The sequence below is a fragment of the Suncus etruscus genome, chromosome 15 (genome assembly GCF_024139225.1).
Source record: "Suncus etruscus isolate mSunEtr1 chromosome 15, mSunEtr1.pri.cur, whole genome shotgun sequence".
NCBI lineage: Eukaryota > Metazoa > Chordata > Mammalia > Eulipotyphla > Soricidae > Suncus > Suncus etruscus.
Window position 1 is genome coordinate 74,231,970 of NC_064862.1, and position 23,144 is coordinate 74,255,113.

General features: G+C 53.9%; 1 protein-coding gene across 3 annotated transcripts in view; it reads right to left on the reverse strand.

The window, feature by feature from the left end:
- The window catches only part of CUX1 (cut like homeobox 1), a 221,664-nt gene extending 199,239 nt beyond the window's left edge, over nt 1–22,425 (reverse strand). For 2 of the 3 annotated variants that reach the window (XM_049787851.1, XM_049787853.1), the window contains exon 1: nt 22,314–22,425. In XM_049787851.1, coding sequence (XP_049643808.1) covers nt 22,314–22,376 — 63 coding nt within the window. In that variant the 5' untranslated portion in view covers nt 22,377–22,425. Of the gene's footprint in view, nt 1–20,961; nt 21,130–22,313 lie in introns of those variants that run through there. The other variant, XM_049787852.1, reaches the window with a different exon arrangement.
- Between the last annotated feature and the right edge of the window lie 719 nt (nt 22,426–23,144).

Here is a 23,144-nt window from a genome sequence, read left to right on the forward strand (position 1 = left end):
ATCTGACTACTTTGAATGTAGGAAAGCCCTAACGTGGCCGTGGCTGGGTCCCTTCCCATGCCAGTTTTTGGGATCCTGGAGCAAAATGAAAGACGGTGCATCAATAGCTACCCTGGGGACCAAGGGGCAGTGTGGCCCAGCAGTAGAGAGCAGAGATACTTTTATAAATAGTGGCTCTTGGGATGACAAGTCAGGGAGAGGGGAAAGTGCTGGTGAAAGCGCTGCATGCAGCCTGAAAGTGGCGGATTGAGGGGGCCCCACAAACTATAAACCAACTTCTCTTGCCCCAGCCTGGCAGTTGAATGCCCCGGTCAAGGTAGCAGTCCACCTGCTGATTAGCAGCTCCATCAGAACCTCCAGGGAAACAAGAGCTGACACTGAAATTGTCCCCACACACACAAAGACACACACCCCCGCTGGCCCCGCGGACAGTGCTGCAGGCAGCTGTCGGCATGTGCTGAGCACAGCAGCAGGCTGAGGCTCTGAAGTTCAAGGTCGCGGAGGACTCGGGCCTACAGGCCACCTCTGGGGAAATGCACGTTCCAATACAGCCCCTGCTGCTCACCTGCCTGCTTGCCCACTCCAGAGGTGGAAGAAAAAAAAAATAATAAAGCACAACCCGAACAGGAGCAAGTCCAGCTGCACGGTGACCCTTACAATTTCATGGAGTCAGCTGAGCACAAGGCCCAGACTCCGCCATCCACCAGCTGGCCAGAGGCACTGCCTTGACGTGGGGTCCCAAGCCCAGCAAGACCCACTTCCACTGGGGAAGTTTACTCAAAAGCCTTGGGCCCCGGGAGAGTTGCCTTGGCCACCTTCGCCATCTGACTATGCCATGTGGAGTCCATATGGACAGGAAAAGCAGGCAGAAAAACAGCTCCAATGGACAAGGTGAGTACAGATTCCTCCCCTCACCCCGCTTTGTGCCCCAGGGTACCCTAACATGTCTTCGAGGATCAGGAAGAACAGCTCAAGGGAAAGAAAGTCCCAGGAGAAGAAACGCCCCCATCATGCAATTAGGCCAAAGCAGCGTGGGCAGAGCTGGGCAAAGTAAAGGCTTGGGACCTAAGCCCTGGATGGGGCCTGAGTGAGGGTGGCACCACCACCCTGCCAGCCTGCTTGCCTGCCTGGTTTGGGGGGGGGGCGGGGGGAGAGGAACGGTGCTCGTGAGCAGAAAGCACCCCTGAGTCTTAATCCCTGAATGGTTGAACCCCTGCCTCTCGCTTCACCTGCTTCCAACCTCGCTCTGCTTTATTTAATTCAAAACAGCTGATTTTAGAGAGACGCTCTTCCTCGTTTTTCATTCTAGTCCACATCACTCCCAACGCCGACTATTAAATACGAGCGGTGAAAGGCCCTTCTGTGTTGAAAACATCTTTTATGTGTTGAAAGTGGATGAAAGCCATGCATTTTGACTCCTGGAAGAAGAAGGGGAAAAAAAAAAAGAAGAGGCATCTTCTTTTTTTCTTCTTTAAATTTCTACAGATATTTCCCAACTCTGCCATTTCTTGACTGCTCTGCCTCTTGTGTGCAAGGCTTTTTTAAGAAAGGCGTTGGGAACCTCAGAGCTGAAAACCCCCCACATGGGATGAAGGACCAGACAACCATGGATATCACTGAGACCACCGAGATGCGCCCACCTGCTGGGGGCCAGGGGAGGGCCATTCCTGACAGTGATGGGGTCTGCCTGCAGGCTGTGGGGCTTGGGAACAGCAGAGATGCAAAAGCTGCAGGGACCTGGGTGAGGGTAAGCAGGACATGGTTAGCTTAGGAGCAAGGAGAGGCTTGGACGGTCACTGCAGGGGGCGGCAACTAAAAGGGACCCACTGGGCTGCTTCTGGAGTCCCTGACCACAAGGAGGAAGCGGCCCCTGGGCCCTGCAGGAAGCAGATTGCCCTGCTGTATGGGGCCTGCCCTGCCTTGCTAGAGTGGCAAGAACCTGCTGGGGTCCCCCAGCAGCAGGAGCAGGGTGTCCCCACAGCCACCTTAGGCCCACATCCTCCCATCCTTCCTCCTCTGGGGGCAGAGCAGGACACAGTGGCTGGAGGGGAGGGAGAGTGTGTGAGCACAGCCTAGGGAGGAAAAGAGGCTGAAGCCCTCCCCCTCCCCAGGACCCCAAGGGCTGGCAAAAGCTCACACATGGGTACACGCTGAGCAATGTCGGGAGAAGCAGAGAGAAGCCCCAGAACTAAGTCAGAAGATATACATACACCAGGAGGCTGCTGGCATGCAGGGTGCTCCCCCTGGGCCAACTGGGCTCCCCTTCCTGGGTCCCCAGCACTGGTGAAGGGGACCCTAGAGACAGGGCAAGCCCACCAGCTGCCTGAGGCCAAGGGAGGGGACCCAGCAAGGGGGAGGTGAGGGCGTGCAAGTATGCAGCCGCCAGCAAGAGGCCATGAGAATTGGGGAGCCCTGATGAGGGGTTGTCCCTGTCACCCAGTTAGCAGCTGCCTGGAAGCCCCCTCACACACGTGCTCCCTATTCTGTTCTTTGGAGAAACCTGGTAGGTGAGAAAGCTCAGAGCAGTTTGGTCTCAGGTTCGAATGTCACCAGTCACACCTACTCCTGGAGTCCAGACCCGACAGTCCACACATATACACACCCCTCCAGGCCTGAGGCGCTCGTGGGGTGTGGGGGGAACACGACACATGCTGGTGCTGCAGGAAGCAGAAGATAGCCCGACTCCTAGGTCCTCCTGGCTGGGTTTCCAAGCTCACTGTGTCCATGACACCTGACCTCCCCCAGACTCAGGCTTTTGGTAACTCTATAAATCTTCCAGTGCCATCTGTCAGGGGAGGGGTGCTGATGCAGAAAACCTGGGGGTGGCCCTGGTTGCTCTGTTCCCTCCGCTAACGGCAGCCTTAGCAGCCTCAAAGGCATCAGCAGCAGGAAAGGACCTCACAGTTTTGGCAAGAAGGGTCCTGGACTGCCCCGGCTCGATAAGCCGACAAGGGTCCTCTCTGTCACACATTTCAAAGGCAACTACAATCTCCTAGATGTTGTTGTTGGGGGGAGGGGGTCCCCAAACTGTGCTAGGAGGCCACATGGTCCGACATGTAAAAACATGAGCTCAGCACATGGAACTAATTTTCTGCCCCCCCCCCCCCCGAACTTGCAGGGGTGGGCAGTTCTGGGTCACACAGGGTGGTGCTAAGGGCTTACTCCAAGCAGTGCTTGAGGATCCCTATGAGGTTTGGGGATTTGAACAGAGGCCGGCAGCATGCAAGGGAAGCCACCTTTCCCACCGGCCCCACATGATCTCTCCAGGTAGGGTTGAGAGTATTCCAGAAACAGTCTCACTTGGCACAGCAGCAGGAAATTCTGAATTAAATGAGGCCTCCACAAGGGGAAGGGTCGAAGACTGAGAAGAGAGGTCATGGGTTCGGTCAACCACGGTGTCTGAACACTTCTCAGAACCAAGAGTTTTCGCCCTCTGGATCCCCAAGTCCCCATACAACCAAGTAAGTCCATCACTAAGTCTCCAAGCACTGCATGTGCAAACCATGACCCCATTTCCCCCTTGAACGTTAGTCAGGAGTGAAATGGAGGTTACTCGGATCCAGAAACAAGCTTTTGCCTCAAAAACACCACGGGTTTAATGTGTGAGGCAGCACGCGTTAATCGTGTAAAGGTGGGAGTGGAGAGCTATTAGGGGGAAAATAATTAAGTTCAAAGAAATCGGGGCCAAGAGAGTTCAGGATGAGGCACTTCCCTTGAGTGCCCTGACCCCTGGATGGAACTTGGACACTACAGATGCTTCCCCGGAGCACCCAGGAGTGATACCTGAGCACAGAGTCATAAGTAAGCCTTGAGCACTTCAGGGAGTGGCCCAAAAAACATACCAAGAAAAAAAAAAACCTCAAAAACACAGTGTACAATATGACAGTGCTACAAACCAAGGCCATCCCACCAGGGCACTAGGGCAAGCAGAGAGCAGGACAGTGGGACCACTAGGAGCTGCCGAGCCTCCTGCCTTCCCCGACCACCAAAACTTTTGTTGCTGCTGTTCTGGGTTTAAACTTTTAGGACACATCCGACAGTGCTCAGGGATTCCTCCTGGTTCTGCATTCAGGAATCACTCCTGGCAGACTCAGGGGACCCTATGGGATGCCGAGAATCGAACCTGGGTCGGCCGAGTGCAAGGCAGACTTCTTTCCGGCACTGACTATAGGGTCTCAGGGAAGGCCTCGGCTGTGGAGATGGGAACATGCTGTCAATAGCAACTGCCCAAACCCGAGGCCTGGAGACCTGGAAACCTGGCTGGCGGCTCCTCCACCTCTGACCCACTCCTGCTGAGGCTTCAGGCCTTGTGAGGAGCCAAAGGGCAGCAACAATGGGCAATTCATGGTCTGTCCCAGCTCCTGTGAGGGGTGGGGGACCGGCGCTCTGACCCCAGGAAACAGTGACTACAGAGGAGAGCAGGGAACACCCCACCCTGGAACAGGGGCACCAGCACTGAGGGAGTGGAGTATGACACTCTTCACCCCCCCACCCTGTCCAATAGCCTACAGCATGCCCCTTGCCACCAAATTCCTAGATGACTAATAAAGCAACTGATAAGGGACGATCAGCTGATTCCCGGAGGCCATAGGGGCACAGGTCAGAGGGGAAAGGGCTAGGAGGGACCGACCAGTTGGGCCACCTACTGGCAGATCCAGAGTTACTGGACCAGATGGCAGAATACTGCAAGCAGCCAAACTGGCCGAAGCAAGGCACAAGGCAGGGGTGACCAGAATCCAGTGTAGAGACAGGGCTACCAGCCCGAGGACCATCTAGACACTGCAACACCAAAGGAAAGGAACAGTTTGAACTGAAACCCAGAAAGACCCCATGCACACAACAGAAAGGCTAAGGGCACAGGTACACAGCTGCTAGGGTTCCAACACTTCCCAATCACCAGCTGTGTCATTCAACTCGTTTAAAAAGCTACTACAGGGCCAGAGCCATAGCACAGCGGGGAGGGCATTACCTTGCACACATTAGACTTAGATTCAACCCCCTCCTCCTGCCCCAGCATCCCAGAAGGTCCCCCAAGCACCACCAGGAGTAATCCCTGAGCACTGTCGAGTGTAGACCAAATAAATAAATAAATAATAAAAAAGCTGCTTTACAGGGGGCCGGAGAGATAGCATGGAGGTAAGGCGTTTGCCTTTCATGCAGAAGGATGGTGGTTCGAATCCCAGCATCACACATGGTCCCCAGAGCCTGCCAGGGGCGATTTGTGAGCGTAGAGCCAGGAGTGACCCCTGAGCGCTGGCAGGTATGACCCAAAAACGAAACAAAACAAAACAAAACAAAAAGCTGCTATACAGTCTCTAACAGACCTGTTTAGGGTCAAAAGAGATGAAAATGAAAAAGCTGACAATAAGATTGAAAAGGCTTTTTCATTTTTTTCAAACAAGTATAAACCAAAAAATGAACTTTATTATATAACATATTTTTAAAAAGCAGGGGCCAGAGGGATGCACAGTGGAGGGCTCTTGCTGACCCAGGTTTGATCCCTGACATTCCATATGGTTTCACGAGCCTACCAGGGGTGATCCATGAGTGCAGAGCCAGGAGTAAGCCCTGAGTGCTGCTGGGTGTCATCTCCCCCTCAAAAAAAGACCCCAAAATTTTAATGTTCAAATAAATCAAAATTTAAGGTGGGAAACATCATAAAGGGTTGAGAGATGGGTCAAGGGTCTAGATGTCAGAGGCCCTGGTTCAAATCCACAGATCCCCAAGTACCACCAGGAGTGACCCCGAATACAGAACCCAGAGCAGCCCTAGTACTCCCCCCACCCCCTGAAAAAGTATTGAGTCTACACCAATGGTCCTCAAACTACGGCCCTTGGGTCACATATTGTATTTATTCCCATTTTGTTTCTTCACTTCTAAATAAGATATATGCAGTGTGCATAGAAATTTGTTCATAATTTTTGTTTTTACTATAATCTGGCCCTCCAACAGTCTGAAGGACAGTGAACTGGCCCCCTGTTTAAAAAGTTTGAGGACCCCTGGCACATACACTGAAAAAAGGGATGATTCCAAACATAAAAACCATCTCTAAGTCCCCAAACAAAACAGGCCTAATCTAATAGAATGTCCCAACCATCAAAACAGCAGCAGTCAAGTTTTAGCGAAGGCAACATGAGCAAGTCCAAAACAATGCAGGAAAAGGGTGCTCAGAAATGCCCTCTTTGGAAGCACACGTGGAACATTCCCGAAATCCACCGGCCGTCCCACAATCGGCTCGCAGAGACCGAAGAATAGGCATTTTGCTCACTTGCTCTGTGCTCCCACCCTCCTCCATAAAAGCCGACATCGAAGACTTAAGTCGTTAAAGAAAAATGTCAAAGATTTTTAAATACACAGACTTTATTTGCCCTTGGGGTAAAGAGGAAATTATAAGGGAAATTACCAACTGAATTAAAACTGAACACCGTATGTCAAAATTTGTGGAAGCCAGAGAAGGTAAAAGATTAGGAGTTTGAATACACTTACCAAAAAATGGGAGAAGAAAGAAGAAAAAAAAAGTCAAATTCAAAAACTGAGCACTTTTAAAGAGAAGCTGGAGCAAAAAACAACCTGGAAGAGAACAGAGGGAAGCAAAGAGGAGATAGAAGGCAGAGAACAAACTGGGTTCTTCTCTGGTTTGCTTCTGTTTTTCCATGGGGTCTGGGTTTTGGAGTCACACCCAGCAGAAGTTTAAGGGGACCACAAGATGCCAGGGATCAAAGAGAATCTCCCATAGCAAAGCTCAAGCTCTGGCCTTCTGGGTCTTCTCTCTGGCCCCAAAACTTCTGTGTTTTGTTTTTTTTTTTTAATTTTTTTGGAGATTAATTAAGATAAATGAAATCTCTTAGGACATTAAAAATAAAGGTTTTAGACAAATTCAGAAATAGAGAATGTGGAAAGAAAAAAAAACAGTTATAGATAAAAAAAAAACTTGCTTTTTAAAGGATTTGCTAGTATGAAGACTAGCAAAGACTAGTTTCAACAAGAACGTTGAAACCTAGGAGAGAATGAAGGCACGTTTCTAGGAAATAACCAAACATTTGACCTGGAAAGACAAGAACACCTTAGAGCTGCCCACTGGCCTCTGGCCGATGGCTGTGCTTGACAGAATGTGTAAGCCCTTGAATGTTCCTGGCTACAGGGAACCCCAAATCACTGGGCCCCGTTTCCTGAGCCTAGAAAAACCGCCTTCCAACCTGCGGAGAAGGAAACTGAAGGCCCATCTTAAGCCTCACAGTCTTGTGAAAACGACACAGAATCCAATAATTTTTCACAGTCCAGATGAACGAGAAAGGCCAGGCTCCGTGAAGTCTCACTGAGTGGAAGGTGGAAGGGACTGACCAAGGGTCCAAGCCTCTCTGGCTTATCCTCCGTTTCTAGGAAAATAAAGTCCTCTATTCCAAATCAGCCTGTTTTGCTTTATTTTTTTTTTTGGGGGGGGGCCCACAAAAGTGGAGCTCAGGGCTTACTCCTGGCTCTGTCCTCAGGGTCACTTCCAGCAGTACTCAGGGACCATAGTTGTAGTAATAGTAGTAGTAGTAGTAGTAGTAGTAGTAGTAGTAGTAGTAGTAGTAGTAGTAGTAGTAGTAGCAGCAGCAGCAGCAGCAGCAGCAGCAGAGCTCAGGGCTTACTCCTGGCTCTGTCCTGGGGGTGGGGGGTATGTGGTGGTATCAGGGTTCTGACTACTAGTGGTTGGCCATACGCAAGGTGAGCAGAGTCCCATGCTGACTCTCTCAAGTCAAAATCTATCTTCTCAAAGCTAATAAATAGAAAGCATCCCCCGCCAACTGCGCTGACCCTTAGCCCAGGAAGAAGGCCCAAGGAAATGGAGAAACACCCTGTTCCTGGGGGGACCCCTTGGAGTCCTCAATCCTGCCCCCCAAATGAATCTGATTATTTGATCTGAATCCTATAAAGCTTCCCCAGAACAAATGGCTCTTTGCTCTGGAGAAGTGCGAACAGTGAGGAGAGGAGGCAACACGTCCAAAGGGGTGTGTAATGTCGAACCCGAGAACCCCGGCCCTGGGTGATGGAGGGGACAGGGGACAGCGCTGCCACACAGACACACCCACGAGACCCAGGACTAGGGGGACCCAGCCCAGGAGCCAGGCCCTGAGAGGAACCGTTTCCTAACCCAAGGCCAAAAGGACACAGGACACAAGATTGACATGTGTGACGTCCTCAGAACTAAAAACTCTTGCTGTTTCCTCAAGTTAGTGCCTGGGGGACCAAAAGGAAGAGCAGGTGAACCCCCGCAAACAACAAAGAGAAGAAAAGACACCCGGGGCCCAATTGCCTTCTAAAGGGGAATATGGACACCCACAAATGTACAAGGAGGGGCCCAAGAGCACAACCTACACCGAGGAGCAGGGAAAGAACATGAGGGCAGGACGGAGGGCAGAGAACTTGGGGAGCTCCATGGGCAGCCCAGGCATGAACTGTGGGATGCAGGAAAAGATGCACATGCTGGGGGGGCAGCTCTGGACTGAATTATGACCCCCCCAAATTTCAACTGATGCCCTCCACATCCAAGGGGTGCCCCTGGCAGGTGGGTCTTCAGGTGAGCCATGGTAGCATGGGGGCATGGTGGGATCCACAATTCAGAGACCCCCAAAGACCCGCTGGCCTCGTCCCCTCCAGTTGCAAGGCTTCTCCAGTTACACGGAGAAGTGGGTGTTTGCAAGGGTTCGGGCACTCCTCCCAGCCTTCCCCCACTGAGTGTAAGGTGGAAACCTCCCTCAGCCTCCAGGCCCATCAGGCCTCTGAAACACCAGTGGTTTCCAAACTTGTGTTGTTTATGTGTTTGTTTTGGTTTGAGGGCCACACCCAGCAGTACTCAGGGGTTACTCCTGGCTCTGCACTCAGGAATCACTCCTGGCAGGCTTGAGGGACCTTATGGGATGCTGAGAAACAACCTGGGTCAATTGCGTATGAGGCAAACACCCTCCTGGCTGTGTTATGGTTTCAGCTCAGTGGTTTCCAACCTTGTGACACTCCTGAAATTCTGAGGGACCCACCATTGGACCATCAGTGCAGGGAAGGACAGACACACATCAAGGATCATGGGAGTGTGCAGGGCCAGCTGCAAATGACACACCGAATCACAACACACATGGCCACCACTTCACAAGGGTCTAACAGAAGCCCTCCTAGCACAACCAAATAAGGGGACTAGAAATGGGAGATGAAGAAAGAGGGAAAATTAGTCTGATAAGCCCAGTGTGCTGTGGGGAGAGAAGCCATTCCGGAGGCATCAGGAGCCAAGAGGAGCAGGCCTCTGATACCAACAAGGTGCCCTGAACCGCTCTGAACTATGGCTGTGCATGGGAGGGAGGGGGTCCAAACCCAGGGCCTCACACTGTCATTTCTACTCCCCAAGGAGACAACAGACCTACTACTACTACTACTACTACTACTACTACTACACACACACACACACACACACACACACACACACACACACACAGATTTGGTATTTTGCTGAAACTTATGGAACCTGTCAATTTCACTCCCCATTTACATCGGCCTCTAATTCCACTTAACTGAATATTAACCATTCTAATTGCTTAATGCTTTATTGGCTGGAGCTAAAGCACTGAGGGACGACGGCTTGGCAAAGGGAACTCGGCTGTTCTGTGAAGAGATCTCGGAGCCCACTGCCGTCCTCCCCAGCCTGGTTCTATCTTCAACTGGGCCCCGGTAGCTCTGAACCACAAGATGTGCCTATGTCAAGTGCCAACCCCAAGGGACTGTGTGGTCCAGGGCCCTGAGAGAGGGCAGGGGGTCCACAGGCTCCACCTACCCCTGACCCCACCCCACCTGGCCTCTGGCAGAGTCCTATCAGGGCCAGGAAATGGCAGCTGGTCCAGCTTGTCTCCAGAATGTCAGGGGTGCCGCTCCATCTCCCAGGCCAGCTCAGGGGACACTCAGGCCCTGCAAGGCAAAGCTCAGATAACAGCTAGAAGGGTCCTGAGCAGGCGAACACGGATGAATGAATGGATAGATGGACAGTCGAACAGATACTGGGGGTGGCCCCAAGTCTGCCCTTCTCTACAAAGCTAGCCTTGCAGCCCTGCCAGGATTCCCTTGGCACCAAATAAAGATGCTAAAAGGGAGATGCCCATGACAGGAGGAACCTCAGGGAGGAAGAACTGAGCAGAACAGGGCATGAGTGCTGGACTGAGGAAGGCCAGAGGGATGTGCCAACCAGGTGCCATCATACTGGGAGGCCAGACAAGAAGCAGGGGCAGGAGCCCCATGACCAGTAGGCAGTAAGCAGCCACCAGGCGTGTCTCTGATATGGTGAAATCTCCAGGAGACCTGAGGGGCAGAGAGCAAGAGGGGACGAAAGCTCACTGGACTGGGCAGTGTTTGGATCTTGGAGAAGGGGAGAGAGGGACAGCTACAAGGACAGGTCAGTGAGGAAGGGGACATTTGGGAAGGAACACAGGGCTAGTGTGGAGGATGCAGGTCAGAGACACAGCACAAAAAAATCCTTCCTAGGACTCACTCACTCTTGGGGGGGGGGGTCCCCCAGCACTGATATGCAGAACTTGCTGATCTTGGGAGTTGGAGCCCCACTGCCTCTGAAAGCGGAAGACGAGCAAGGCTCAAGGTGCCCTCGGGACCCCCAGATCCTCCTAGGCTGAGCTCTCAGAGAAGGAAAAGTTCCAAGGGCCCAGCCAAACTCAAGCACAGGCCCGAGCAGACACACCGATATGTTGCAGGACGCTGGCTACCGAAGGTCATGCCCAGGCCACTGGAGAAAGCCTGGTGCAAGGGGATCTGCAGCTGGGCCCTCAGCCGTGCCAGCTTTGGTGGGAGCTTAGCCGTGTCCCTCCTGCCCCAACTCACCCCACCGTGACCAGCAGGAAGGTTTTGGAGAGGTGGCCTCGGGGAAGAGACTATTGTCAGGCCTAGAGGCCCAGGGAGGGGCCTGCCTCCCATCCACTCCCCACCATCCCACGCCAAGACCCCTCCTTCACTTGGACACACCCCACCCCTCCACCCCCCCCCCGAGAAACTAAACCTGCAATGACACCCTCAGCTTCCCGCCTGACACCCCAAATATGCTTTCCCAGCACAAGTCCCTCCCTTCAGCCTGCAAACCTTTGCACCCTAAAAACACCCCTTCCCACACCCTGTCACCCTCCCTCCACCTCCCCTCCCTGCACTTCCCACTCACTGTCTGACACCTCCGCATGTCCCAGGGAACAACTGGGGGGCAGTGGGGGGTGAACAAGGAGGCACCCCAGCTGGACAGCCTGAAAGGTAGCAGGCCTGAATCAGTACAAGAAGCAGGGGAGTCCGGAGGTAGGGGTCCGATTGAGTTCTGCTGCCCCCCCACCCCATGTGTCTGACTTGCCACCAGGTAGCAGTGACAATTAGTCGTCGTAATTGAAGCTCAACGGAACTAATTACATAATTTTGAAGTGTTCACGTTAATTCCACTGAAGTTGCCTCCTGAAACCGAGGGTTTTCAGGCACTCGGGGACAAGGAGCAAACGGGGATGGGGTGACTCCAGGCTGAGTCTGGGGCACAGCAGGCACCTAACCCTGCTCTGAGCAAACCTGAAGGACCCCCAAGAAGAAGCTGGTATGGAATAAGCCTAGGTCAGGGCATCCTGACTACCCCACATTAGCCAATGGCCCACCTTCCCAGCTGCTCCCCAACTCTAAAGACTGAGTCTTCCTTGCAGTTTAAGGGGTATTGGAGTGGTGCCCTCAATTGACTCCCAACTGACTTGCCCTCCCCCCCCACCAGTCTCTCCTATGAAAGGTGTCACCCTTGAGGGCAGTTGCCTAGACCCACCTCTCAGGCCTTCCCATGGGGCAGGGGCATGAAGCAGAGCCCGGGAGAGGCAGGAACGAAGGAACAAGGGAGCGAAAGGGCCACCAGAGTGCAGAACACTCAACAGGGCCAACAACTTCCAGCAGATACAAGCTGTGTCCCTGCCCAGACCCGCAACCTGTCAGCCGCAGAATCTTCATACAACATCTTCATCCCAGACAAACTGCAGAGGCGCAGAAACTCAGATGGGCAAGAACGGGTGAACCCCGGAAATCCAGTCCTAGTGGAAGGCGGCGCTGCTAAGGGGACACCCCCTCCTGCTACCACTTCTGCAAACTCTTCCAACTGACCGTGTGCCTTGTGGAAGACAGGGCACGGTGGAAGGAAGGGGCACACAGCCTGAGGACCACCAGGGTATCACTCCCGGGCACTGCACTAGGAGTACTCCATGCTGAGAAACCCAGATACAACTCAGCCCCAGCCAGAAGTACCCGGTGGTAGGGCTGGCCCAGACACCTAGACACCTTCCTGCCGGGCTCACTTCCGACCTGCCTTCGGCTGCTGGAGCCAAGGCAGCCACCACCCCGTCAGCCTTGCCCCTGCCAAGCTCATCGCAGACATCCTGGAACAGCCACCACCACCACCCCGGATTCTGAGCCCCCATCATGACTACCCAACCACTCAGAGTCAGCAAGGAGGTAGTAGGGGGACCCACCTCTCCCCACACACCCCAAAGGGGGGGGCCTCGACTCCTTCACCAGGAGGGACCCCCTTGTGTGAACACAGAAAGGACAGCAAGAGCCCACAACTGGCAACATTGAACTCACTTTAGTGAACAGAAAAGAGCCAGTCCCAGCAGCAGACCCAGACTGACCCCCAGCACTGCAGACCCCTACACACACACAAGCACACTGGGTGTGACCCAAGACCCAAGAAGAGAAAGATACAGCAGGGATGTGGAGGAGGACACGGTCACCTCCGCAAACACCAACCCAAGCTCCCTCACACTCATATACTATCACCACCTTCCCCAGGGCTTGGCTCCCTGAATTCCCACTGGTCCCCCTCAAAGTCCAAAGATCCCAGACAAAGCTCAGCCCCTCTCCCCACTTCCTGTCTGTCCCCGTCCTGTTCCCCCCACCCCCATCAGCCGCCCACTCCTGGCCCAGGCCTGTGGCCCAGCCCAGCCTAGCCAGGCCTACTGCATGAAGCCCGGCAGCACACACTTCCCCAAATCCAGGCAAATGCCTTTGCAGCCAGACACTGACGTCACTCGGACAAAAATACCCGAGGTACTTTCTTTGTCAAGGAAGCAGGGGCTGGCCAGGAAGGCGCTGCCACACTGCCCAGGCTTACGGGGCGGCGCACCTGAGGGTGACGTTTTTCCAGTGGGGAGACACGAGGCACACTTCCGAGGGTCGTGCCCAGCCGCCAACAGACCCTCACAACCCAAATTTGCCCTGTTCCAAGAGGGGTGGGGGGGTTCCAGGTTACCAGTAGGCACACATCACTGTCAGCCTGACTTTGCTGTTTTGTTTAGTAAATCTGTGTCTTTCCCCCCAATGTTTGAGGAACCACAGATATAACTTTTGTCCTCTGAGCTGGGACATGATGTCATTTCGCAAGGAGGATTTTATAGAAGGGGAGAAAAGTTCTCTTGGATGCGTTCTGCCACTCACTCACCCTGTCATACCGGCCTGCATACTCAGTTACAGGAGTATCACCAAGTCCTACATGGAACACACAGGACTATGTGACAATCCTAGCACCTGGGATGTTTATGCGGGCACCCCACAGTGAAAGGGAGAAGACAGCAGAAGGGCTGGGGCATGGAGGGGGGGGGGGAATTTAACCCAGATCAGAGGCCATCCAGTCCTCCTGCTTTCTACTCCAAGCCCTTCCCCAGCACTGTCAAATGCCACCTACCACCCTGCCCACACACTGTGCGTGTGAGTGTGCATGTGTGTGTGTGTGTGTGTGTGTGTGTGTGTGTGTGTGTAAAACGTGGCTCCGTGCACAGGCAGACCACGAACACAGAACTTAATTCCTCCCAACAATAGAACAGCAGGACAAGGAGACCACACACAGGTTCCACCAGGCTGAGCCCAGCCCTCCTCCGTTCCTATGCCCGAGCTGAGCGATGCCAGCTTCTCATCTCCTTGGAGGGTGAGTGCCCCATGCCCACTGTCCTCTCCCAACCCTGGGCCACCTCCCAGGCTGTCTGCACACACCTCCCTGGGAGGAAGGCAGCACCAAGTCACCAGGACCAAGCTGCCCCGCAACAAGCCAGCTCCAGGCCTGGCCTCGGGGCCCACTCATGCCCACTTGGGCTTCGAGCCGGAGCCCAACCTTGTGTCCTACTTGGCCCAGTGCGGCGCGGCCCAGCTAGGTCTTATGTAAGTGAGGCGCTGAGGTGCCGCTGAAAGGAGGCAACTTGGGGAAATAAGCGTTTCCACGAGGGTTGGCAGAGACGCTCCTGAGAGCTTGGATCTGGTTCCAAGCCAGACGGTCGAGGCCTGGGCCTGCAGTGCAGCCTGGGAGGCACTGTGGGCTGCTCCTGCTCTGGGCTCTGCCTCCGGGCCTCTCCCCTTGCAAAGATCTGTGTTGGGAAAAAAGCTGCTATCATCGGAGCAAGGACACAGCAGAACAATGTGCAGCAGAAACTACTGCATTGTACGGGGCACTGTACAGGTCCAAGTTTTAGGTCAACCACCCTAAAGGAAAAAAAAAAAAAAGCCAGAAAATAAAGGGCAAGTTTCACCATTATCTGCCACACCTCTGAGCATGATGCAAAAGCCAGGGTAGGGGCAACAGTACGTTCCTATTCTCAGGGTTGGAGAGAGAAAAAAGGCCTTCCCAAATCTAATCACAAAAAAAATTTTTTTCAATGTACAATTCCCTCCAGCAACAATCTTATTTTTAATTTTCATTTACATAGTATCTTTATTCCAAGAAGCTCAAAATAATGGAGCTCCACAAAGACTTTAAAAAAAGATAAGAAAGAGCAGTTGTCGCAACAATGGAGGGGATGGGAGCTAGGAAGTAGGGCCCAAGATGGCATCGAGTGGATGGCATGGAGTGGCGACAGCAGGCAGCTCAGGCCGGCAGTGCCAGGGCAGAGGGCAGCTCCACAGGCCCCTTGGCGTAATTCGCAGCCCACAGGCCGTGCTGCTCCCGGGCCAGGGCCCAACCTACCTCCCGAATGGCTCCCAGCAAAAAGGCTTTTCTTAGAAGAGCCACTGAGACCCCACACTCATGGCCCAGTCCAGGTGCTCACTTGCCTCAAGTGAACTTAAGGAGTCTTAAAAAACGCAAAACCGTGTTAGAAAAAGAAAAACATCCTTAACTTTTAAGGGGGAAAGACCTAATCTGGAAGAAAAAAAAAAAAGAAAAAGAAAAATGACTATCTTATGATGGAGTAAAGAAGCTTGAATTGACTCGTTTTGTTTTTTTTTAAACAGCTGGGTGGACAAGATCGGAACGTCTTACATTCAGCAGAAAGCTTGTCAACACCCAAATAAAATTTTAATGACAGTAAGAATGGCATTCTATTTCTCACAATGTCGCAATGTGCGCTTAAGAAAGAGCTCATTTGTCGATGTGTTTTTTTCCTTACCAAACTTGGAACCTCTAACCACCATATATATAACTTTACCCAAAAAACACAGGAGCAGAGAAAAAAATGCAACTTGCTTTTTTACCTATGGAATAAGCATGCTCCAGAGAGAGAGAGAGAGAAAGAGAGAGAGAGAGAGAGAGAGAGAGAGAGAGAGAGAGAGGAGGGAGGGAAGAGGGAAGGAGAGAAAGGAGGGAAAGGAGGAAGGGGGGAGAGAGGGAGTGAGGGAGAGAGGGAGAGAGGGAGGGAGAGAGGGAGAGGGAGAGAGAGAAAGAGAGAGAAAGAAAAAGAGAGAGAGAGAGAGAGAGAGAGAGAGAGAGAGAGAGAGAGAGAGAGAGAGAGAGAGAGAGAGAATATACCACTATACCACCTGCCTCTACACTGGCCCACTCGGGAACACACCAAGGAACTAGGAAGGCTCTGCCACCCTCCACACTGGGTACTAGCCCGGGCTGAGGCTGGCTGCCTACGTGTGCTCAGTGCTTGGTGCTTGCCGGCAGGCCCCCTCCTGTCTCCTCACTCCAGGAAGGAAGCCGAAGCCAGGCTGTCAGCTTAACCCTCCTGCAGGCTCGCTTCCAGATGCTCTGAAGTGTGAGGTGAATTCCTCAGAGGAATGAGGCCTTCCGACCTCATTCCTTTCCCAGTCACCTGTCTGCTGGGGTTTCCAAGGAACGATTTCAGGGTGCAACCCTTAATCCCTTCTAAGGAACTTCTGAGAGCCCAGGGCTGTGATCAACACAAAAATCTGCAACTGCCCAGGCATGGCCTGTAAGGAAGAGCCTTAAGAAGAATCTGACATTTCCTTAAGGCAGGAGACCACCCTCCTGTGGGCTATTTAATCAGAGCCCAGACAAGAATTCACTGTGTTACACAATTGTTTCCTTTCTTGAGGAAAGGCTTTGGATGAGCTTTGCAAACAGGTTCTCTCCACAAGAGTCCGTCCTCCATCATGTCTACGTGATATTAAGTGATGGGGACGTAGGGGGTGGAGAGGGGCTGGTGCAGCAAAGGCTCTTGGGAAAATCTCTAAGTCACAGCCTAGGTGCTTCCAAGCCCCTTCAAGGTACCACAGGTCTCGGTTTCCTTCCTGCCCCTGTCCTGTCAGGAGCTGCTCCTGCAAGAACTTGTTCAGAAGCCAGCAGTGAAGCAGAAAGCAGTCTGCTCGCCAACCGTCAGTCAGTGCAGTGCAAGTCTTAGCTGTCTTCTTCAATAAAAAGCCACAACTCGACACCAACCGAAATGTGGTTCTTGAACCAACACACAGCAAAGCCCAGGCTTGGAGGAACGCTGGCGAGAGGGGCTTTTCAGTTTCAGACGAAGAGGCCATGCCACTGAGATAATTAAATCTCTCCAACCCAGTAGGTTTGTGTGTTGTTGTTGTGTGTGTGTGTGTTTTATTTCTGGAGGGGGGAAATATGGCTAATTACGCTGATATTTCTAGATGTAGAACTTTTAGGGAAAGTAATTTCTCTCTTAATTCTAAATCATTATCTGAGTGTATTAAAACGCACCCAAACGCTCATGTCAATAAATGTTTATTAAATCAGAAATCACTAATGAATTCCCAACTTCTTTACTATGAATGCGATATAATACAGACATTAAATCACATCTCTAATTGTGCCTATTAAAATCCCTTTTTGCTCAGGAGCCCCACAACTCGTGGACCCCCCCCCCCGGGGGGCCCAGAAGTACGAAAACAAATGCCCAGCATGCCCTGAGCACCCAGGTAAACGGTAGTGGGGTGGCTTAAGAGGTCACGGGGCCCCCTTCTTCAAGCTGCTCCAACAAAATCAATGGCCATATGGAAAAGGAAAAAGAAAGTCTCTGAGCTTCGCTATAATAAGATTCAACCACGGGATTCCAAGAATTCCACCTGTTTCCAATTAGATACCAGAATTGCTTTGAGTGTTTAAACTACATTCACTTGCTACTTATACAAAACAATTCTTCCGGGTTTTTTGAACATTTTAAGTATGTTAAAATAAGATTAAGGGTCTGGTTTAAACAATCAGAGGCAGGGGAATTTCAGCTGAAACCAAAACTATCTCTCTGCAGCCATAACGCCCAAGACCTCAGACACAACAATAGGACGGAGAGGCACGCACGCATTCCTATCTGCAAGCAGCCGGTCAAAATCAGACCTTTCCTAGCAAAAACACCGAGAGAGCTGCAGGGAAATCATCTGAAGTTAGGTGTGGCCATGTATAAAACTGAAAGGCAAGAGCCTGCCCATTCGAACCAACCGCCGTTCCAGCCACAAGAAAACTATGCTGCAGCAGCCCATCACGGACACCTGATGAAATGTGGAATAATTGGTTCTGGGTCCAGATATGACATGGGGGGAGGGAGCACACAATCATCCTACAACAGGAGGGGGGAGAGGAGTGCTTCTTCACACCAGGAAACTTTTTTTTTTTTCCCATGAAAACAACTTGATTAAGTATATATATTTTCAGTCTAGTCATTGCCTTGAGAAATCTAAACCAAAATACAATATTAGAAATTGGAATGACAAGGTGAGGTAAAGTATTAGCAATTTACTCCAAAGCACAAATATAAAATATTTTTTTTTCTGTGCCACCACTCCGACCCAGTTTGTTATTTCTTCTTTTTTTTTTTTATTTTTACTGTACATATTTAATGTAATCTCTATAAGGAGATTTTTTTACACCACTGGTGATGGGTGGTGTAAAAAAAAAAATAATGAAGATCCTTATAGAGATCACACCAGGAAACTTGCTTTTGAAAATAATAATAATGATAATACTATTAACAATAAGCAATCCAGTTTCCCTCTAACAAAAACTTAAACAAAAACTGGGGCCAGAGAGATAGCATGGAGGTAAGGCGTTTCATGCAGAAGGTCATCGGTTCGAATCCGGGCGTCCCATATGGTACCCCGTGCCTGCCAGGAGCAATTTCTGAGCATGGAGCCAGGAATAACCCCTGAGCACTACCGGGTGTGACCCAAAACACACACACACACACACACACACACACACACACAAAAAACAAACTACCTTTACCCAAAAAACACAGAAGCCGAATAAAATGTAACTTGATTTTTTTACTTATGAAATAAGCATGCTCAGAGAGCTTCCTTTAAGGAGAGAGCGGGACTGAGAGAGAGAGAGAAGAGAGAGAGAGGAGAGAGAGAGAGAGGAGAGAGAGAGAGGAGAGAGGAGAGAGGAGAGAGGAGAGAGGAGAGAGGAGAGAGGAGAGAGGGAGAGAGAGAGAGAGAGAGAGAGAGAACACTAGATAACTGACTTTAAACTGAGCTGCATGCAGCAAACACAGGTTCTTTTTCTTCTACTTCCAGCCGGGTTTTCTTCTCAAAGACAGAGTGAAAAAGGCCCCAGGAGCACCCTACCTGCTGAGTGCTCCAGGGAGAGTCGAGGGGGGTGGGTGGGTGGCTGAGCAGACTCCCCCAAGACAGGGAGACAGAGAGGGAGACAGAGAGATAGGACTGCCGGACTCCTCCACACCAGCCTGGGACATTGAACCACAACCAAGAAAGGACTCACTAAGTGAGTTAGTTTTCGGTGAGCTCAGGGATCAGGAGGTTGCAGGGAAACTCTGGAAGGCAGGTAAAGGGGGTCTCTGCAGAGCTAAAAGGATCGGGACTTGTTACATATTTCAACCCTTCCACAGCTTACTTGCTTCTTTATCAAAAGAGCCTAAATTTCCAAAAAAAAAAGAACCAACCATGGTCAGGAACTCTCTGATTCTCATGTCAATAAATACAGAAGTTAAACGCAGGGGAGATTTCAGAGAGGGGAGTAAAAGAGATATAGAATTTAACCCGAAATAATTATACTTTCAGGGGAGGGTCCTGAACATATACAGTGCCTTCCAGGGAGAAAACAAAATAAAAGCAACCAGAAGATGGATTTTTCTTCAACCGGAAACTGCTCCCTTGACGTGAAAAAGAGGAAAGCGTTCAAAGTGGTTCTTTCTGGGGACACTGTCCTTGAGGGTTGCCAGTGTGGTCAGAGCAAGGCACCTAGAAGCAACCTGTACTTAAACATTAGGTTTATACAATGTTGTTTTTCTTAATAGATTTTTTTCTTGGGGGGGGTGAAGGTTTTTTATTTGGGGGTTTTTGAGTTGTTTTAATTTGGGGGGGGGGGTGGTTTCTTTTCATGGCTGTTTTTTTTTTTTTTACAAGACTGGGAGAAGATAAAAACTTGCCCGACTAGTCCTCGCAGCGGTGAAACCTCCACACCACAGCCTTCGGAAGTGAAAAGAAAACGAAGTAATGGCCTGATCTTCAGACACCTACCAGGCAGCTGGGGGTTCAGCTCGCTCTGCCCAAGTCTGAGCAGTTCCTTCCAGCCCCGCATCCTCAGCAGTCAGCAGGGCAGGCCGGAATGCCGGGGTCCGAGTCCCAAGAATCCAATAATCTCCTGCAAACTGCCTTCTCATTGGCTCACCGCTGTCGGTGGGAACCAGTGACGCTGAAGCACATATCGATTCCAAAGGCCCCTGGGCCTGACATTTGAACTCTGGCATTCCACGGGCCACTCAAGTTAGCCAGGATATAACTCAGGGGCAGCAGGGGAGTCTCAAAGGCCCTTTTCTAACCAGCCAAGGTCAAGGCGAAGGATGTACAAATTAAGGATTTTTTTTTTTAAATTCAACACCAACATCTTTAAAAGTTCTTTCACAGAAACTCACAAGCAAACTTGCGAGTGAATTCTAATACGTTTCTTAGTACCAGGAACAAGCAGCTAGGCATGGGGGCGGATTGGGGGGATAATGTCAGAGGTCACAAAAATCTAACAAAGTTCTCGAAATCAGACCCATCTCCCTGGCAGTTTTGCCAGGAAGCTTGGAAAAAGGACCCTCATTGCCAGAAAGCCAAAATGTCACCTTTTTTTGAGGGGAAGACACACAGAGGGGTGGGGGTGGGGGGTAAAAAAAAAAATCAAGGTTTGTCTCTTGAAACTCCACAACGGGTTTTACAGTAAGCACGGGAATTAAATTATGGTAAAAGGGAGCTATTTTTACTAAAACAGGGTAGACCCATTTATCAAAAATGCCATTCGCCTGCGTTCATTACATGCGGCAATCTAATTTGCACAATAGACACTTTGAGAGTCATCTATTCTCGGTCGATAAATACACAAACTCCTTTTAAGTGCGTAATCTTATCGGAGACGCATAGTTCACATAGTCTTCTTCCTAGTGAAGCGGGGCGATTTGCAGAACCGTCCTAAAGCCTCGGCTTCATCGCTCTCACGTCGGCAAAGGGCGGGAGGAAAACCGGCAAAAAAAAGTTGTCAAGAGGGCATTTCTGCGGGTTCTGATCCACTCCAGCGAACCCCGCACTTGGGGTTCATTTGCCTACCCCCTTCCAATGCGACGCAGATCACTATCCGCGGTGCCAGCGCCCCCCCCCCCAAAAAAAAAACCGGCCCTGGGTAGCGAAAGTTCAACCAAAGTTTCCTTCCCGAATGGGGCACTTTTGGAGCTGGCAGCAGGAGCGGGTCCCGCGCGGGAAAGTGTCCCCGCAGCCTTCCTCCTCTACTCCTGCCAAATGCCCGCTCACCTTCAACTTGGCTCCGGCCACGCACATCATCCACCTGGCGGGGCCCGCACGGACCCGGCCGGCCCGAAGAGTGGCCTGCAGCAGGCCCGGGTCCCCCAGACACGGAGCCCCGGCCTCGGCGCGTGTCTTCGGATCACGCGTGGCGCCGGGCAGCGAGGGCTCCGGGGCGCTGCCCTGGACAACCCGAGCAGGACAGGCATTTCCCAGCCGCCCGGCCGCCGGCTCCATGGCGCCCCCGGGGCCGGGCTGGGCCGGAGCAGCCGAGGGGCGCGCGGGCTCGTCCCCCGCCAAGGCGCCGCAGCGGGGAAAGTTGCCGCCGTGCCGGCCCGCGGGGCGCACCGAGTCCGCGCGTCGCTCGCTCGCCAAGTTTCCCCCAGAGCGGCGCGGCGCGTCCCGGCCCGGCTGGGGTGGAGTGTGGGGTGCAGTGGCGGGGACAGACAGCCCGTGCCTCCCCTCTCGGGCCGCCGCACACAAAAGAGCGGAGCGGCTACGGGGGGACTCCCGGCGGGACGCGCACGGACACCCCCCGGCCCCAAAAGCAACCCCCGGGGGCCGCGCGGGGCCGCCCCAAGCCCGCCGCCCCGGCCCGGCCCGCTGACAGCCGCGGCCCGGGCTGCCCGCCTGGCCGCCCGCCTGGCCGGAGCCGGGCCGCGCCGCCGCCGGTGGCCGCTCTGACCCTCCCCCGGGCCGGCGGCACCACAGCGCCACCAGCTCCAGCTCCGCCGCGCCGGCGGCTCCGCCTGCACAGGCAGCGCCTCTCCCCCCGGCGCAACTCCCCACAAACTTTCCCCGGGAAGGCGGCGGGCGGCGGGCGGGCCCGGGGCGCGGGGCACCAGGCGCGGGGCCACCTCCGCCGCCGGGCCGCAGCCCCCTCCCGGCGCCGCTCGGCTCCGCGCAGCGCAGCGCCCGCCACCGCCGCCCGCGCCCCGCCGCCGCCGCCCCCGGCCCGGGCCCGCCGCGACGCCGCCGCCGAGCGCGCGGGGCCGGGGGTTGCGCCCGGCGCGGGGGCGCCCCGAGCCCGATCCCGGGGTGCAGCGGCAGCGGCGGCGGCATAGCAACGGCAGCGGCAGCGGCGGCGGTGGCGGCGGCGGCGGCGGCTCCGGCGCCATCTTGGGCTGATCGATGAATTGAACAAAGAGGATCAATTTCCGATCGGGCCACTTATCGATGCGGGCCGGCGGGCGCCGCCGACGGCCTCCCCGCCTCGGCCCCGCGCGCCCCGCCGGGCCCCCTCGCCCGCGTCGCCGCGGCCCCCCGGCGGCCCGTACGCAGCCCCGGAGCCCCCCGGGGAGGCCGCGCCCGCCCGCGAGCCCCCGGCCCCGGGCGCCCGGCCGAGCGCGCACCAGCCTGACCTGCAGCTGCTGTAAATCAAAGCGCTTCCAATATTGGAACATCGATCCCACATTGGCCGCCATCTTGAGACATATTGAGACGGAGTGAGCGGCTGATCGAGAGGGGGCTGGAGTTCAGGAGCCGCCAGGAGGCAGCAGGCGGGCGGCGCCAAAACCCGGCCTGGAGCCGGCCGCCGCCGCCGCCACCGAGGACGCGGACTCCGCCTCGCCGCCGCGCCGCGCCGCGCCGCGCTCGCCACGCCGCCGTGGCCGTGCCTCCGGAGCCGCTGTGGCTGTGGCCGGAGCCGGAGCCGCGCGCCACGGAGAGGCGAGCCGAGCCGCAGCCGCCGCCGACCCGTTACCCCACCCCCAGGCGCCCGCCGCGCGGGCGGCCCGCGCGCGACCCCCGGCCCCCAGGCACCGGCGCGCCGGAGGGGCCCGGCCCCGAGGGGGCGCTGGAGGGCGCTGGGCAGCTCGCGCGAGTCGGGGCTCCTCCAGCCTGACCCTGACGCCGCCGCCGCCGCCGTCGCCGTCGCCGGGGACACTTGCACACTCACACGCACGCGTGCACAGACGCGCGCATGCACACACGCGCACGCTTGCACAGACAGATGCGTGCAAACACGCGCAGACATCTGCACACGCGCGCACGCGAGCACCGCTCACCTGCCGCAGCTCTTCAAGTCCCGTCTCGTGTCCCCCCACATCGCCACCACGCCGAGCGAGCGCAGCGCGGGGACTCTCAGATCTCTGGGCTGCTGTTTCGCAACCGACCCCCGGCCCTAGCCAAGGCGCCCCAGAGGGACCCCAGCCACCCCCCGCCACACACACACACACACACACACACACACA